This window comes from Spinacia oleracea, chromosome 3, assembly GCF_020520425.1.
Source record: "Spinacia oleracea cultivar Varoflay chromosome 3, BTI_SOV_V1, whole genome shotgun sequence".
NCBI lineage: Eukaryota > Viridiplantae > Streptophyta > Magnoliopsida > Caryophyllales > Amaranthaceae > Spinacia > Spinacia oleracea.
Genome location: NC_079489.1, coordinates 49,661,087 through 49,680,846, shown reverse-complemented (window position 1 = coordinate 49,680,846; position 19,760 = coordinate 49,661,087). Strand labels below are relative to the sequence as shown.

Below are 19,760 nucleotides of genomic sequence, written 5' to 3'. Positions count from 1 at the left end.
GGAACCACAGAATTCATGGCTCCAACGAAGCTAACAACCTTGCAGAATTCATCCTCCTAAACAGTGTTGGCTGTTTTGAAAAGGATATAACCAGCGTTGGCTGTCCCGTGGTGTAGCTAAAACTTTGCTTCAATTCCCTATTATGCCGTCCAGCAACTAATCATGGGCTTGGCGATAATAGGGCCCAATGTGGGATACAAATTGGACACCAAAACAATGACAGTAACCTTTTAGATATCATGACGGATAAACAACACTGGTGGAGTAGCTAGTTAACTTGGGTTCATCCGAATTCTTTGGCTGTTTATCGTTCTGGAATATCTGTACTTAATTGGAATGAAAAATAAAGGATTATGTTTGGTAGTTGAGACATTAAAACAGCCATTGATTATCACATGGCATTAATTACAGAACAAAGGCACTCATGGTGGAGGCTTACAAGTTACAACAACCAGTCTATTACAACAGTCAACAGCGCCAGCTTTGGGGCATAACAACCTAAATAGTAGGAAAAGGAGTATTTAATCTTGTGCTTGAAACGGCTTGTATTTCTTGACAGAACCAACAAGACCCTGAATAGAGCCTGCTGCAGCTATCAAGGACACAATGAGACAGACAAAGCTAAGCATTTTGAGAGCAATCCACTTAGCTGAGTATTTGGGGACCTTAGCTTGTGAAATGTGCATCTCAACAGGAAAGAAGACTGTTAATGGCCAAAACGATAGTGATCCTAGTAAGCCTAAGAAATCGTTGAAGAATGGGAATAACATAGCTAATATTGCTGTTACTATCACATAAGATGTCCTCCATACAAGCCTAAACCAGTTCAAGTAATAGATTCCATTTCCAAATGGAATCTCTATTGGGTGATCCCTTGTAATGAATTTGTTTTCTGCCCAATGCTTCTTCGACCATATCTCCACGAAGCTAAATACAGGCTGTGTGAAAACCTACATATATATATATACATATATTATGCAATACAAATATATTAACAATTTAAGATTAATTTATTCACGTTACGTTAAACTTAATTAATAAATTAATTAGGAGTACGTACCTGGTAAGCACCAACTAGATGAATCGCAATGCAAATATTGGCAAAATCGATGAGCCAGAAAGGCTCATAAAATCCAAACCCAGTCAGGAAATTTCCAGGGGCTTTGTTACCAAACGCCGCATATCCAAAACAACCACAAAGGATGTAGAAAAGACTGGTTGTGGATACTCCAATCAAGGATGCCTTCTTCATTACTTTGTTTTCCGGAGGGGATGACTTTAGTGTGTCCTGTTAAACCCATCAAACTAAACTGTTATTCTGTCAAATATTTTTATTAATTAATTTCAGAAGAGAAATTATTGCACGGCACATATGTCAGCATAAAACAAACAAACATATGTATAATATCTTCTACGAAGTAATTTTCAATCTCAAATTGACTATCAGGTCAATTATTTATCCCTAAACCAAGATGGTCATGTCACTCTTTGGAGGGTTGGTTTTCCGCTTCCCCTAAACTTGTCCCATGTGCTATTGCCTGCCTTAAAATATACGAAGTATTCCAATCGATCATTGAAGCTAAAGAATAATATCACCGATACAATAAAGACATAATAAGCTACTATAAGAAATCAACTTCGTTTTCTCCTAGATCTAAACATAGACCGTGTTTCTTAAAACACTTGGCATGTGATAGCATTAAATCAATTTTCAATCAATTATAATAAAACAAATCAGGTATAACTTAGCGTGTATCATTCTCGTCTCGTCTAGTCTAGTCTGATATGATCAAAGAAGAAAGAGAAATAACGAGTTGAAGCAACAATCAGCTGAAAATGAAAGAACAATCTTACCTAACCTTGAAAAACATCTATAACTAACATGTACTAATGTTAAGGGAGATTACGCTATGCCAAAAGGTGAAGGTGAAGGTCAAGGTCTAGTTCAAGTTTAACCCACTACTATAAGTCTATAAGTATTATCTATTGGTGGCCATACAATTTTGATTGTGACAATGCATTTGGACTAAACTAGATTTTGAGAGATATCAAGTGGACCATCAGAAAGATAATTTCCTGCTAAAAGTGGCAAGGGAGAACATATTTTATGGCCTAAGTTCAATATTCACTGGTCCAACAAACGTGTGATCCATAAGGAATCAATTAAAAAGATTTGGTTTACCATGGCTAAATAAAATTCTTTCAAATCCATTAAATACGAACTACTTGTATATCTTGAGGGAACTTTTAGCTTACTGCTCCATTTAGTTAAAGTCTTTGAATTTTTTTTTTAAGGACTAACAGGTTCTATATGCACACAACAAATTACAAATCTATACTTAGGTAGTGTTCTCTTCACCTGAATTTGACTTATCTTATCTTATCTTATCTTATTGGCCCTGAAATTATCTTATCTTATCTTATCTTATCTTATCTTATCTTATCTTATCTTATTGACCCTTATCTTATCTTATCTTATCTGAACTTATTGACCCTTATCTTATCTTATCTTATCTTATCTTATTGACCCTTATCTTATTGAAACTTATAGTGTAACCTTATGTGATATTTACCTTATCTTATCTTATCTTATTGGCCATGAACTTATCTTATCTTATCTTATCTTATTGACCCTGAACTTATCTTATCTTATTTTATCTTATCTTATTGGCCCTTATTTTATCTTATTTTATCTTATCTTATCAGACCTGAAATAAATGAAAATAAGGTGAAGAGAACAGAGCCTCAGTATTTAAAAAGCAAAATCATAGATGTTTAGATAACATGTGGTATCACCTTTTTTCATTCATCCTTTGACATGTGGCATTCCTTTTTTTTCATCCATCATTTATTTTTTCAATTGTTTCTCATGTTTATATTTTACAACTCTAACACCTCTTTCACTTCATCTTCTCCATTCAATTTTAATTCATATAACATTATTCAATCTTTTCCACTTCATCTCTTTCTTTAACACTATTATTAATTCATCTATAATTTAATTTTATATATTCTTTTAACCTTCAAATTTCTCACCTCTATTAAATCATGTATTTCTACTCAAATACAAGCCCTCCAAAAATTAGAATTTTAAAAGACAGTTCAATAACCAGTAATTGTCCATTCTTAAAACGGGCTCAAGAGCTAGTTAAAATGAAATGTAATGACCACAAATCTTCCAAAACCAAATGTAAAATACCAAATTTCAAAATTTTAATGATGGAAAGTCTCACCATACTTTGCACAAAATTAATAATTTATTGTTACTTGCACTACAAAATATAGTCATACGAGATTTTATAGCTACTCTTCGATCTACAAGGTAAACTATTGCGGAGTACTCCGTATGTTTTTTCATCTTTTTCTAATACAACTCATATGTGAATAACAATTAAGAGTATTGTCTTATAATAAAACATGAGATTTTACATATGATTGTTGTCTCTTCACAGTAACTTATAATATTTGCACCATTCTTATTTACATGACGCAATTTTTTTTACACAAATTCTTTTTTAGTTGATACAATTCTATTATGGAAAAGTTTTGTACGGTGAATTTTGTCCTCATATTTACCCTTACTTTTCTGATAATGTGGTGAAAATGACAGTTGGTTGGTTGTTGTTAAGGGACACTTTTGTCCTTTAACTTTCTTTTTTACCTCTCCTTAATATTGTTGTCATCATCAATTATATCATGTAAATAACAATGGAGAAACTCATGGTACTAATAAGGTCTTGTCTTACTGGTTAAACTAAAAGCTTATGCACAAAGAGTCTAAGATTCAAAGCTTTTCACCCCTAATTTGTTATTTATATTACCATTATTACTCATTCACACTAAAATTTAAAAATTAACATAGTGAGTTATTTGTGCCAAAAATAAGAAAGCAAGAGAATTACGTGTTGTTGGTCACGAATTTTATGGAATGTCGGCGGAAATAATTTGAAGAAGGGTGGAATTATGATTGAAGAAATTGGCATATTTCACATAAAAAAAAAAGTTGGCATATTTAAAGCCGGACAGTTGAAAACCAAGGTCAATGTTGCTGAATTCAATGGCATGGATGACGATCCACGGCACGTGCTGCATCTGCCTATGTAACCGCTTCACACTCAAAATTTCATGCACTATTGCCTTCTGGGCACCGTTTACTAGTTTATTGTGTTACTGAAGGACACGATGAGTTTTTACTGGGTCCTATCTCATGAATGTCATAATGGCAGGACATCGTAGAGGAGGAAGAGAGCTAAACTTCGTTACTTAAGTATCTTCAAATAAGCTCTCATAATAAACGGGGTAAGGAATTCGGACATACACAAATACGCAACATAATCTCTGAAACTGCATATAAGTATTTTCGGGATAATTAACTTTTACTTTATAATAAGGAAGCGAAAAGATTTTAAGAGCCATTTTAAACTCACAATTATTTAATGTGATGTTTTAAAAATGATCTTTTATACAAATTAACATGTTGGAAATTTTTATTGAATTTACACAATAACATGTGGTTTATTAAGAATATAGGATTGGATCTAGAACACACTAATTGAAAAATATGAAGAATTAGCTATCCAAAGACTTTTCAACCTAGGAGTGATAGTAATCGAATAATCCAAATTCAAATTTGACAAGTAATCTATTAATAATTAATCTTTCAGACAAACCAAGTCACAACGTCAAATAATATACCCCTAATTATATTATTGAAAGACACGATATTTTGACGACAATAATACCGCAAACGGTGACGGAGAAAACATGACTTTGTGTTGACAAGAGCGTGAAATACAACGCTTGCCTATATATTCTTCCTATCATTTTTCGCTAACTTTACTGTGTACTCTGAATTGTCGAATTTTGTCACTTTAGGGAGCTACCTTAATAAAATTTACTCCCTCTGTGATTTATTAGAAGTCACATATAGTCAGACACAAGTATTAAGGAAAAATAATAGAATGAAATAAAATAATAAAGCAAGTGGAGATGGGGTAAATATTTTATTCAAATTAAAACAAGTTGGGACCATTAACTTTGATGGTGTGGGTTTCTAAAATGAATTGTTTAATGTGGTGGTGGGTTATAGGATAAGTTAATGTATTATTTAATTCAACCATTCTTAAATGGACTTGGTCCACACTAAATTTATTGTGGATCATGCCTTAAAATTAAGTCAACAACTTGCTCCTGATTTTTTTTGCATTTTATTAGGATTACTATGAAAAAATATCAAATCAGTGTCATCGGGACGGGAAGTGATAAATCCAAGGAAAATTTTACTTCTTCCAAAGAAATCCAATATTTGTTTAAGTTGATTTCCTTGGAAGAAGTGAAATTCTTCATTGGATATATCATTTCCCCATCGGACATGTTGTGTTGAATAATGTGATTTAAGTCACGATTCGATTTTTAAAACATAGAGTTACTATGCTTCAAAAAATGGTTACTGTGTCTAAGAATTTTAGTGTTTAATTTATTATAGTTACTATACGAACAATAAAAGTCATTATGAATGTAGATAGGGTGTTAGAGAAAAGTATTGATTTTGAGTTCACACTAATATTATCGTGGACCAGATCCACACAAGAATAATCCTATTTAATTAGATGATGGGGTACAAAAATTACTAAAAATAAAATTGTGATTTTTAATAAATTACGGCCTGAAATAGTGAGTGTGAGTCCTAATTTAGTGATGGAGTATTATACTGCAAACTTTATGTTTATATTGGCAGAAGAAAAGGCAAATGTGGCTTAAATAAATGAGGGTAGAGAAATTAAAGTACATGGGCATGCCGCATGCATGCTCAATTCCCCTGTGATAGATGCTCATGCAAATGCTCTAATTAATACGAAGTAGAAATTAACGAAGAGGCAACATTTTTAATATGATTCCTACCTAAAGCCAGGGCTAAGGCTTAACTATTGCAACTAATGCAAGACTATGTAGGTCCATAGTTTAACGTAGTAAGGAGTGACGAATTATATATTTCTATATTACGTACTAGGTAAATACTTAACTTGTATCAATAAGTAGTAGCACACTTTTAAGTTAAGTATAATATCATCCTACACCATGTACTCAACCCGAGTGTAAAATATAAGAGAATATGATGGAAGTTATATCCATATATACAATAAAAACTATCATACAATAAAAACTACCATGGAGAATTTAGAATTGGACTAATGGGAGATTTGTTTTTTTTTTTGACAAGAAGAATGGGGGATTTGTTGTTGAATTAAAAAAAAAACGGATTTTTCATGAAATGACCCCGACGTTTGCGTTAATGCACCAAATACCCCTAATGTTTCCAGAATGCACCAAATACCCCCGAGGTTTAAAACAATAACACCAAATGCCCTTAATGAGCATTTTCCGTCTATTCCGTTAACTTTCCGTTAAAATTAAGTTAATTTTTTTTCTTTTTTTTCCCTTTATCTTTCTGTATCTTTCTCTTTCCCTTTTCAATCTCCATTGTTAACCCATTATTTCACCTTCACATTCCTTGGGCTTTTTGAAAATCTCCAACCCCATTGCTTCCCCTTTCAAAGATTCAGATCAACTCAACCTAAAACAATCACATTTGATTTTCGCACCTCCTCAAAATTCACAAACCTTAACAAAAATATTATCCCCAAATCAACAATATTGGGGGATTCCAATCTATATTCCCCAGACCTACAACCACCCTCTTCTTCTTCTTTTCTTTCTTTAACCCAAAAAATTCATTGAATAAATCAGATATGGTGGGTCTTCTCAATCGAAGATTGAGGGTGAAGAAGCTCCACCACCGCAATTGAGGCAATTACATCGCAGGGTCCACCACCACCGTCGCAGCCTCCTCTACCACCACCGTCGCAAGCTTCTGTATGCGTTTGTCTTAGCCTGCGTTTTTCGCATCTCCTCAAAATTCAGATCTATGAAAGAAATCCCAAACAAAACTTTTGGGGTTTTTTTTAAATTGAGGCAATTAATTTTTTGGGTTTAACTAATATAATTAAGTATACACTGGATTAAATTAATATGATGGTGAGGAAGATGAGAGATGCGTTTTAATGGTGAAGAAGAAGAAGAAGAAGAAGAGAAGAAGAAACGCAGTAGAAGGAAGAAGAAGAAATGCAATAGAAGGAAGTTCAAGAATGTTTATTTTTTTTTATTTTTTTTGTAAAATTTGGGTTTAATTAGAGAAGATCCCAAAAAAGAGTTTTGGGTTTCTTTTTTGGGTTTGTTTTAAAAATAATAGTAGTTAATTATTTTTTTGGGGGGTTTAATTAATATAATTAAGTTTTAATATTAGGATTAGGAGAGAAAATGGTTGAGTAAGGGCAAAAAAGTAAATTCACGCTAACAGAGAGTTAACGGAATGGACGGAAAATGCTCATTAAGGGCATTTGGTGTTATTGTTTTAAACCTCGGGGGTATTTGGTGCATTCTAGAAACATTAGGGGTATTTGGTGCATTAACGCAAACCTCGGGGTCATTTCATGAAAAATCCGAAAAAAAAACTTTACAAATTAGAAGCCATGGGGTTAGGACAATAGGAGAAGACTAGTGATGAAATGGAAAAAGTCGTGTCACACTCACAACCGGAACGGTGATTGGTGAGGAAGCACACATCCCTAGGCTAGTTTGGTGTGTCACATCACACATGTAAACATTTGGGACACCATATCGATTGTCAACCTCCTCCATGAATAGTATGACCCCATATTCATTATTTTTATGGACCCTAATTTAAGTGTAACAATCCAAATTCTTGCAACAAATTACCGACTACTTTGGATATATGTCCTTTCATTAAACATCATTTTTAATTTGATTTAATTTCTCTCAAATGAATTTTTTTTTGGTTTTTTTTATAGGGACACCTAAGTATATGAGTATATGACTCACCTCATCAAGTACATGTTCCCATGTTCTGATTTTATCACTTGTTTAATCAACATATTATTATGCTCAGATGTAATAGCTAAAGCTATGCTTTTGGAGACTTTTTGTTATCTAAAGGCGAAGACTGATCAGTGGGCGAACACTCAGCCCAGCGGGCGAACATGCCGGGCTCCGGCTCCGCGCACCTGCTGACACCTTTCGAAGCACTTTCTAGTGTGCGCTTTAGTTTTAGAATGTTGTTAAATTACGAAATCTTCCCCTCAATAGTTAGAGTAGTGATTGTCTACATAGAATTGAGAGTATTTTTAGTATATTCCTCTGTATTATGATGATTGTACAACAACGCAAACGAAGATATCCTTGCTAGATTGCTGGTTGAAATGATATTACATCTACTTTGCCTGACTATATATGGATTGAAGACACTAATAGTAAACTGCTTAGTCAAGTGGTTCTATATGACCGTAAACTATAGCGCAAGTTCGCGGCATGTACAATTTTTTCATGGTCTTTCTTATTGATAAGAGGGCAACAAAATAAAAGAGAAGGTTGGGTTGAATATACTTGCCTGAATTTCGATGAGGACATTAGAATAAGCATAGGCAAAGGCAATATCGCCAATAGCTTGGAAACTCGCCCACACTTTTCCTGCGGGTGTCACGTCTACTCCTACCGTTACTCCTGTCAATGATGTCCTCCCCATTCCGTGACCTTCGAAACCCAATATTTATACATTATAGTACATTTTAACACAATTATAAAAATAGAAAATAAAAAATAAAAAATAAAAAAGAACAAGGAGGGAATATATGTAGAAAGGTGGTCCAAGGAATATATAGTACGTACCAGCAACTCTAGCAATGGAAAGAGCAAGGCCAATAGAAGCATAAGTAAAGGACATAACAGCTGCCACCATAGAAAGCCAAGATAGCTCGTGAAAGTTGGGGATTTGGCTAAGCAATATTTGGATGCACCCGAATATTATCATAAACGGGGTGTTTGATGTGCTACACTTCACATTGTGCCCATATTTGTGGAAACAGTTTGACCTTTTTACCGCTCTGTTTCATTCCCAATAGTATTACATCACTATTAATATTTTAATAACACACATATTTAAAAGGTATTAATTAAATAGATACATCTTCTAGGAACAAATTAATGAACTAATTTTACCTTCAAAAATCTTTTAGGAACAAGAATATTATTAAAAAACTTACCCCAAATTTTATTAACTTCATAAATTTGGTTAAGTTGAAAAAACTTAGAAATACTTGTGAACGACACAGTTTTGGATGGGATACTTGTGAAAAAAACTCTTTTCTGAATACCCGTTAGAAAATTTTATCTCATCCTATCAATATCGGCCCTTTTTTTAATTGCTTACTAGTTTTTGGACCCGGGCGATACCCCGGGTTACTACATTAACAACATTCACATTTACTTATATTTATTTTTTGCAATGATAACATGAAACGTGTAATAGCTTAGTGGTAAAAACTCTATTGTTTAAATTTAAGGTCAAAGGTTCAAACCTTACACGAACCATGTTTGAATTTTTTTTTTAAATGTATATGAAATTTTCATAGAACGAGTTTTATGGAACGTATGCTTTCTTATAGACGTCTTTTAATATATAGTATAGATTTCTTAATTTTATGTTTATATATATATATATATATATATATATATATATACTCCATCCATATTTATTTAAGAGATACACTTGACTGGTACGGGTATTAAGAAAAAGAATTGAATGAAATGACGTAATAAAACAAGTGGGGTTGAGTAGATATTTTAATAAGAAAAAGAAGTGGGGACCATGTCATTTTAGGGAGTGGGGGGTTGGAGTGGGATATAGATATATTATTTAATTAGATGATGGGGTTGATAAGTTACTAAAAATGGCAAGTGTATCTCTTAAATAAATACGGTCGGAAAAGACAAGTGTATCTCTTAAATAAATACAGAGGGAGTATATGTTGGACCATAGTATGGAAAGAACACGTGTCTTTTTGTTTTACTTTTAGGTTTGATAATTGCAAGTTGGTTATAAAGTGGCAAATTATTAAAGAGCTGAAAACCGTTGACTTACACCATGCTTATAGAGGCAGTAATTGTGTATCCAATTGATACGCCTACCAAATTGATGTATTGAGCAATGCCACATAATTGGACTTTCTTGCCACCTGAACGAATAACATAAATAACGTTCAACAAACTGTCAAATTAAATAGGCACCCAAAAAAACTGTCAACTTAATTAAATACATGAAAATCCCAAAGCTATTTCTATGAAGAGCAACGAGTAATGTCACATTAACTTACCCCACTTCACCCTTGCCAAAAAAAAAAAAAGAAAAAAGAAAAAAGAAAAAGACCTCCATGCTCGGATTTTAATCCAAATTCCATCTCCCTAGACTTTTATTTCACGCCTCAAAATTGATACTAAATCCAAAATCATTGTCACACAAAATTAGTGTAAAAGTCAATTTTAAATGTGCAATCAACTCTCGTATCATTGACTCTAATAATTTTAACACATTCTAATAATGGATTGACGGTTAGTGAATTTGGAGTACCATTTAGCCATTTGTGTAATACGGAGTATACCATATTGAAATACGGTTGTAGATAAGAATGAGCACGAGAATATAAATGCAAGTGTAACGGTCATGAAAGCATCTATCCAGAATTTCATGACAAGAATGTGCTCAATTACACCATCATATGTATCCAACATGTATCTAAGCTACTACTTCATCTGGTTAAAACACATTTTTACATATTGTTCCCACATTATAGAATTAAGAATCGATACAAAAACAAACATAATTTTTATAACATGTCAAATACAGAGTGGTTCATATCACTTAATTTAATTAAGGGCGTATTAAATACTCCAATTATAGATCAACATCATTTTAGATTCATCTGTTAGTTATACGGAGTACCAACTTTCTTCAACAACAAAAATTGTACCATTAATTAGTCAAAAATAATGTGAAAAGGATAACATAAATCAAGAAAGTAACATTCTTTTAGGATATGTATTTTTAATTTTAATTGCTTATTAATTATTATTTTTAAATCAAACAAGAAAAATTCACACAATGACAAATTAGACCAAAAAAGCATAAAAAATTCACATAAAACATTTTAAAACAATATAAGCAGATGAAAAGCTAGAAAAATTATATCATATCAGACCAGAATAAGTAAACAAAGTTAAAAACCTCTTTTTTTCGTACGTCAAATTAAAGGAAAAAATAGTAAAAAGAAAAAAATACCTAAATTGGCACGGACAACATCCATATAAGTGTAGTTTCTCTTGCCAGTAACAGGGTCCGGTGAGCGGTAAGCATCGGCCAAAAAAGTAGAGGTCATGTATGTGATAAATGAGAAAGCAATTAGAACAGCTGGTCCAATTGCCCATCCAAGCTGCGCTATCGCCCATGCCAACGACAACACCCCTGACCCTATCACCGCCGTGATTATGTGCGCGCTCGCCGTCATTGCCGTCCCTATAACAAACATAATTATTTTATTAACTGCTCTTCAAATTTTTATAATAAATATAAATTCTATTACAACCAAACCAAACCAAACCAAACCAAACCAAACCAATGCAATTAAAATATAAATTGCTTTTTGGGCTCTGTTGCTGTTGATGAATACACAAATTCAAAGCCAGTAAACGTAAAACGTTACGAAATGTCCCCTCCCTCGCATTCTATGTTATCCAAATTCAATTTCCTGCTAACTACTTTTACTCCCCCAATTTACACAGTTCACATCCTGCAACTAATCAAATTATTGGTCTAATCAAACTCAAAAAAAATAGAAAGTAAAAACGGAGATAAAGATAGTTTTTCCAGATGGGTTTGTTTCAATGATAGGTGGGTCGTGGGTGGAAAGGGTTGGGTTTACCGGTTCGTTTGCCACGGCCATCGTCGTCGAGGTTCTTGTCGAAATCGTGAACATTTCCACCATGTCCGCCTTGTTCGACGTACAAACTGTTGTTGTTGTTGATGTTGTTGATGTTGTTGTTGTGAGTGACCATGGTTGTAGCCCCAGCGGGAAGGGGAACTCTGGTTATTATTTAGTTTGATGGAAGATATGATGAGAAGTGTTGGGATCGTAGCAGCCAAGGTTTTATTTATAACATTTTCATTTTTAAACTGTCCGGATCGTGTGTCCCAAATTATATCTCATTTCATGTTCCAACTCATCAGATCGTGCCACGTCATTTAAATTATTGACAAACTAAATTTTCTATTTCTCCGTCTCTATTTAACTGAGGAAGTACAAGCGCATATCAGATATGTATAGGCAAATACATATCAGAACAAAAGACAAAATAGAAAAAAGGACAAAAAAGAAATTAAATGATACTTTTTAAAACAAAAATGGTACTTTTTTTTTAAAGAATGATACTTTTTTTTTTTTTACAGAATAGTACTTTTTTTTACAGAATTGTACTTTTTTTAACATGAATGATACTTCTTTTTTTGTCTTTTAGCTGTTTGTCTTTTAAATCATATATGTGTTTCCACACATATCTGATATGCGAAAAAACAACCTCCTATTTAACTACAATAAATGAGTTTTCGCCCGGATTATTGAATGACAAACAAAATCTTTTGTTCCCTCCGTCTTAATTTAAGTGCAACAAATGAGTTCTTGACGGACTTTAGGAAAATGTTTGGTTAACCCTAAGGGTTGACAACCTCTAAAATACATAACATAAAGTACTCTATAATATATAAGCATAATTAATTGGAGAGAGAAAGTGTTGTAAGTAAAGTTTCTATGCATTTATAACCAATCAAAATTCTATATTAAAAGGGTTACTAACCCTAGGGTCACTCTATCATTGTCCTGGACTTTAAGAACAAAAAGAAAAGAAAAAAAGATAATTTCTTTGGAACTTTTTTTTTTTTGCTAATGAAGAGGTGTGGGGTCCATTATTAATATGAAAATGTTAAAAGTAAATTGTGACAATTACAGATAAATGTAGCAATTAAGATAGGAAGGAGAGAATATTACAACAATTTATATTTTAAGATTATGTACTTATGTAGTTATATGACACTCGTCTATGTCAGGTTACTTGTGCCACTAAACTGGACGCGTTTGGTATGTAAAAGTCAGGCGCGTAATAGTCCATTTATTTGTTTCAGTGGAGATGCAACGTGGCACAATTTAGTGATCCCGGGTGATTTAGAAGAGGTTAGAGAACTAGTAGTCGCTAGTCCCTACAATATTTGTAGTAATAAGAGTAACATTAAAGAGGGAAAGTTTTTGGTATCCAATACCAAAATTAAGGGAAAAAGACGAATCCTAATAAATAGCGTTGGGAATCTAAAGTCAAAATTAGGGGTGTGTGTGGGATGCGTGAGTAGGATTCATAGGAGGGCGTCAAAATCGCAGCCAGGCATGTATTATGAAATACATGCCATGGGCTTGTTTGTAATTTCCCAGCCATTTTGAAATGGTTGAATAGTCAACCCCGTTTGCCAACTTGGATCCCGTTACTGTCAATTTTGTAATATGAATACCATTTAAAAATATTTAGCACCATTTTTGTGATATTAATACCACTTTATAAAATTTAGTACAAAACGAGTACCATTTAAGGAAAATGAATTTCATTTAGAAAAAGTTTAGTACCATTTTTGTAATACCAATACCATTTTTCTAATGAATCGCTAACTCAGCAATGCCAAGTCAGCACCCCGTTTTACAAGTGTACAATACCGTTTTACATTTCCCCCCAAAAATATTTACCATTTAGATTTACCTTTTTATTTGGAGTTGGCATGTTTTTGCAAATACATGCCTGGCATGTATTTGGACTTCCTCGGATTCATAGTGTGACTCACTATGTCACATAGATATGTATGAGGATTAGGAGAGAATGAGAGATGATGGATGGATGTTGGATAGACCTGTCAAACGGGTCGGTCGGGTCGGGTTGTAAAAAATTATTTTCGGGTTCGGGTTGAATCAGGTCGGTCATTTTCGGGTTCGGGTTTACAAATTCTTGTTCAAGACCCAGAACTTTCGGGTTCGGGTCGACCCAACGGGTTGAGAGATTTTAAAACGCGCATTATATTTTCATTAATTTAGGTGATAAATATACAAAGTATTAGCAGAAATTAACAAATTTTCCTACACAAGTTTATATTTAGTCAAATTCAACTATAAAATGACGTATAAGTATAAATAAAATCATATTACACACAACAATAGTAAAAACAACGTGCTTATTATGCTTAAATTTTCTCATAATCTCATTTTTTAGTATAAATACAATGATTTTCAATCGGTCGGGTCCAAAACGGGTTCGGTCGGGTTTTGACCCATTACTTTTCGGGTTGCTCGGGTTCGGATAAAATCGGGTTACGGGTCACAAAATCTTGTTCAGGACCCAGTATTTTCGGGTCGGGTTCGGGTCGGTTTTCGGGTCGGGTCGATTTTTGACAGGTCTAATGTTGGATATTGGACATTTGGCGTTTTATAATTCTTTCGTTTCTTTTTTTTTCTTTATGTTTGATATTATACATGGATTTAATGATTAATTAATGTGCATTGAGATTCATCTATTTATTATTCAAACAAGCCAAATTACATTTATTTATAATGTTTTCACTTTTATCAAAAATTTGATATTGAAAAAATGAGAAGATGTATTGACTCAGTGGAAAAGTGTGAGAAATTAAATTGCACAATGAATTTAAATGGTTAAAATAATTCTTATGTACAAATTTTGACAGAATACTAAGACATTTATGTGATATCAAAGAACCATGTGACAGAATATTGACGCCAGATAATTAAATTAACGGCTTCGATATATACACTAAAGGCTGTTTGGGCTGCATATTGCCTTAAATTAAATTTATTTTTCTCCTTTTTCCACTTATATTTATATTAGAACCATGTTAACCCTTGTATTTTGGATAAATTAAATTCAGTTAAAAATGCTACCATTATTTTTGTAAAAACTTATCATGAAACTTACTTAATTTTACTTTTCACTCTAACAGAAAGTAATCCCAAATGAGTCAAAGATAATCATTTTAAGCTTGTTCCGGTGTTAGGACAATGGGGGTTTGGATCGAAGGCCCTTTTGTCGATGTGGAAGATCTAGCTTGCTTGGCTGTGTAGTTTCCGAAGTTACCTGCACAACAATGGACAAAGTAATTGACCTCGGGGGTGTTCCGAGGAAATCCCCTCCGATGCCTAAGTAAGCACTATGTTCGAATTCTAGAGAGAGTTCACTAGAAAGTAGTGTTAAGGCAATAAATTGGACGTACCTTGAATTGTGAGCCTTGGCGGCTTATATATAGTGTTTTTGTAGTAAATGCCTATGAAGGGTATGCTCATGTAAGACAACATATATGTTAGGTCGACTTTCGAGCCATGTTTATTAAGTACATATGAAGGATACGCTCACGTTAGCCACCGCATATGTAGAATGAGTCAAGTTAAATTGAATTACGGACTTTTCGTGCCTAGTGCACAACCCGCATGTTAACAGGCATGTCGTGGAACTCAACAATATGTTGAGAAGGAATAATGGGAGTAATTTCACTTGAATATTGAATGTGTTTGATCACAAGTCCTAATGAACTAAAAAAGATTATTGTTTGGTTGATCGTTTATTAAATGCTTTGCTCGTTTATGTCTTGAGTTGACTTTGTGAATAAAATATTAATAAACGTAAAGTGATAGGTTATGATACATATGACAAAGCATAACTCATGCGGAAAAACCTTAATGCCAAGAAACATACTTCCTCCGTCTTTTAATACTCGCAACGTTTGTTAGTTTCACGCATGCCAATGCATAACTTTGATCATTTATATCTTAAATTCTCTTTATGCAAAAATTATAAAAAGTTGATATTTTGAAAATACACATTGAGACGAATCTAACAAGATCACACATGACTATGTTTTATCTTATATAAAAAGCACTAAGAATAGTTAAAGTAGATTATATGAATAGTGGCAAAAGTCCAAACGTTGCGAGTATTAAAAGACGGAGGAAGTATTATTTACACATAATCATTTAGCATAATTTAGGAGCATACACTTTGTAGCGTGCCCTCCCTAGCTGCGCCCGAACCGAACAAGAACAAGCCTTTAGGACTCCAAATGTCGTCCCTCCGTAGATAGTCCACAGTACGTCCGGATCCGCCTCAAGTTAGACCAACTAGAACCGCCCTTAAGGTTACTAGGAAATTCGGTTAAGTGTTTGCAAGTGTTTGGCTTATTTTTCTTTCAAAACTTACCCTTAGAATACTTCAATCCCATGTCCATAAATTATGACCCTAGGCCCTTATTTATACAGGTTTGGAAAGGGAATTGGAATCCTAGTAGGATACGATTTAATTAAACGTAGAATCCTACAAGGACTCTAATTAATTAAATAATCCTTTTAGGAATAGGAATTTAATCATACACCAAATCCTAATAGATTTAGGAATTGTGCATGGACACAAACACACACACGCACGGAGCCACGAGGGCGCCCACACGTGCGTGCGCTTGGCCCACGCTATGCAGCCCACGCTACGCAGCCACGCCTTGGCGCGCTGGGCCTGCCTTGCGGTGGGCCTGGCGCTGCCATGGGCTGTGCGTGTTGGCGTGCGTCTTGCTTGCTGGGCGATGGCCCGGCTTCGTGCTGGGCCTTCGTCCGGCAGGCCTCGTCCGATGCTAATTCGTACGATACGCTTCCGATTAAATTCCCGATTCCGAAATTCATTTCCGATAAGAACAATATTAATATTTCCGATTCCGGAATTAATTTCCGTTTCGAACAAATATTTAATATTTCCGTTTCCGGAATTATTTTCCGATTCCGATAATATTTCCGATTCTGACAATATTTCCGTTTCCGGCAATATTTCCGATTCCGGCAATATTTCCATTTCCGATAATATTTTCCGATACGTACCATGTTTCCGTTTCCGGCAACATCTACGACTTGGATAATATTTATATTTCCGATGCGATCCATATTTCCGTTTCCGGCAATATCATCGTTTCCGGAGTATTCACTTGCTCGTGACGATCTCAGCTCCCACTGAAACCAAGATCCGTCGATTCCGAATATCCATAGATAGAGTATTTAATGCCATTAAATACTTGATCCGTTTACGTACTATTTGTGTGACCCTACGGGTTCAGTCAAGAGTAAGCTGTGGATTAATATCATTAATTCCACTTGAACTGAAGCGGCCTCTAGCTAGGCATTCAGCTCACTTGATCTCACTGAATTATTAACTTGTTAATTAATACTGAACCGCATTTATTAGACTTATCATTGAATGCATACTTGGACCAAGGGCATTATTTCCTTCATAAAGTGCAACCAGAACAAGCTTCAAAACTCTTGCAATGTATATACCTTGAGTATGAACAATGGGGGGAGTACCTTGCCAATGGGCTTGTACTCCTACGAATGATACAAGACGTTGTTTCATTCTTTTATTCGCTGGAATTCCGTCGGTATGGTCCGACATGGTTACTTTCTTCCGCAACGGATATTTATTTTAGTGTTTGGTTGGCTCCCAACACTCTTCCGTAATGGATATTTATTTTGGGCTCGTTCGAAGCTTATTCTAATTAATCTATGAGTCAAGAGTCGTGTCGAGAGTCGAGTCTTGTCTTCTTGATGAATTGTTTACTTAGTTGGCCTTTGCATGTGATCTAATTTATCGTTGGAATGAAGCATGATAGATATGGGATTTCATTCTAGCTTGTTTGTACTCAGCTTTCGCTGATTACGTGCTTTGTGTTTCGGTCATGGCCTTTGACTTAATGACCCTATGATGATCCATCAATTGCATTTTCATTATTGGGGAGTAATCTATCAATAACAAGTTTTTAGAGATGACTTGCAAGAGAAGTTATCTAGCATGGGGATTGGTTGAGCGAGTTGTTTCTCTTGCAAGGTTTTAAACTCTATTGATTTAATTAGTCTAGACTATAACGCTTTCAATTAGTTAATGGATTTCATTTTATGGTATTTTGGTATGGCCGGTTATGGTTCCAACTTGTATGGAGGCCGTTAACTATTATTATTGTTCTAAAAGTTTATTTATTCCGCTGCGTAATTCTGGTAATAGCCTTAGCCGTTATCACGGTGGCGGTGATACTTTAGTAATTCCTTATTTGGAGTTCAAAATTGGTTTTTAAATGGCAAGGAATTATTAGGGGTGTTACATTAATCCTCAACACCTGAGTGATTTGAGATTACTTGTTTGAGAACTTTACTTTGACGGTCAATCGTTGCCCCATAACACTCGGGTAATTACCTACCAAATGAAACCTCATGATCGGAAGATTGGGATTGTCCTCCCATAAATCGGGATGAGATGCCAAAAGAAGTACAAGGCCACTTGGAGAGCTAGAAACTGTAAAATGCATGGCCGTGCTCAGATGAATTATAGGCAATGGTTATCTATTTGTTTGATCAGTTGAACTCTGACAACGAGAAATACCTTTGGATGACCAATCTTACCTTATATTCATGAGCCGTCATGAAGCGACAAAGGAATTAGGAAATGCACAATTGTCCCTAAGGACTAGTGGAAGACTAAAGGAAATATACCCTTGGTCCAAGTTTGCATTTAATTCTATGTCTAATATATGCGATTCAGTATTGGTTAAACCAAGTTAATTATTCAGTAAGATCAAGTTATCTGAATTCCTAGCTAGAGGTCGCTTCAGTTCAAGTGGAATTAATATTATTAATGCCACAACTTACTCTTGAATGTACCCGTAGGGTCACACAAATAGTACGTGAACGGATCAAGTATTTAGGTGATTATTATATACGGTAAATACTCTAATGATGGATATTCGAAAAATGATGGATCTTGGTTTCAGCGGGAGCTAAACAAATCATCAAAAGTCAAAGAAAGAATATTTGCCGGAAAAAAGATATTGTCGGAAACGGAAATATGGTTCATAACGGAAATATAAACATTATTGAAGTCGAACATTACCGGAAACGGAAATATGGTTCGTATCGGAAAATATTGTCGTAAATAGAAACATTTCCGAAATCGAAAATATTGTCAAAATCGGAAATATTATCGGAAACGAAAATATTATTCGAGTCGGAAATAAATTATGGAAACGGAAATAAATCGGAAGCACGACAAGCAACAGGCCAACAAGAAAGGTCAGTCAATTGCTCGGAAACCCGTCACACGAAGTGTAGCGCCAGGGCCGAGAACAAGGACAAGCGCCAGCGCAAGCGCACAAGGCACATGCCCAACGCGCAGCACCATCGCCAGGTCCAACGTCCAACCTGCTGGACAACGCGCATGGGCTATGCGGTGTATGCGAGCATCAAGGCTTGGGTGCCAAGATTACTTAAGCGGCAAGTAGCTTGGGCCACAAGCTGGTCGGGTTTCCTAATCCTAGGTCTTTGAGATTGTATCCCAAACTTCCATAATCCTACACTAGAGGAAAAAAGCTCAAGTGCGGGCTCATTTTAAGGGGTTAAGTGCGGGCTTTTACATGTGCAGCACATGGCATGCCCGCACTTGATGTTTCTCAAGTGCTGCCAAAATACTGGCAGCACTTGATACTTCAAGTGCTGCCAATTTACAAAATGAGCCCGCACTTGACAAATTTGGTGCTGCCAATTTTGCAATATGAGCCCGCACTTAACAAAGTTTGTGCTGCCAACTTTGAAAATGAGCCCGCACTTGACAAATTTTGTGCTGCCAATTTTAGAAATTAGCCCGCACTTGACATAAAAATGGGCATCACAAGCATAAAAAAGAGCCGCACTTGATATATAAATGAGTCGCACTTGATATAGAATTTTGTTATA

General features: G+C 34.7%; 1 protein-coding gene across 1 annotated transcript; it reads right to left on the bottom strand.

Moving 5' to 3' along the window:
* Positions 1 to 364: 364 nt before the first annotated feature.
* On the bottom strand, positions 365 to 12,038 carry LOC110801992 (amino acid permease 6). Its single transcript, XM_022007416.2, has 7 exons — positions 11,829 to 12,038; positions 11,189 to 11,422; positions 9,995 to 10,088; positions 8,743 to 8,957; positions 8,465 to 8,607; positions 1,061 to 1,288; positions 365 to 950 (listed from the first exon to the last, which is right to left on the bottom strand). The coding sequence occupies exons 1-7, from the start codon at positions 11,959 to 11,961 to the stop codon at positions 522 to 524; spliced, it is 1,476 nt and encodes a 491-aa protein (XP_021863108.1). The 5' UTR covers positions 11,962 to 12,038; the 3' UTR covers positions 365 to 521.
* Between the last annotated feature and the right edge of the window lie 7,722 nt (positions 12,039 to 19,760).

Bases quoted from the DNA above. Each gene is read 5' to 3' on its own strand.
- LOC110801992 (XM_022007416.2), bottom strand. From the start codon at position 11,961: ATGGTCACTCACAACAACAACATCAACAACATCAACAACAACAACAGT. The intron at 8,958-9,994 runs GTAAGTCAACGG...GGAATGAAACAG, and splicing joins ACTGCCTCTATAAGCATGGT to AGCGGTAAAAAGGTCAAACT. The intron at 8,608-8,742 runs GTACGTACTATA...TGGGTTTCGAAG, and splicing joins TTCCATTGCTAGAGTTGCTG to GTCACGGAATGGGGAGGACA.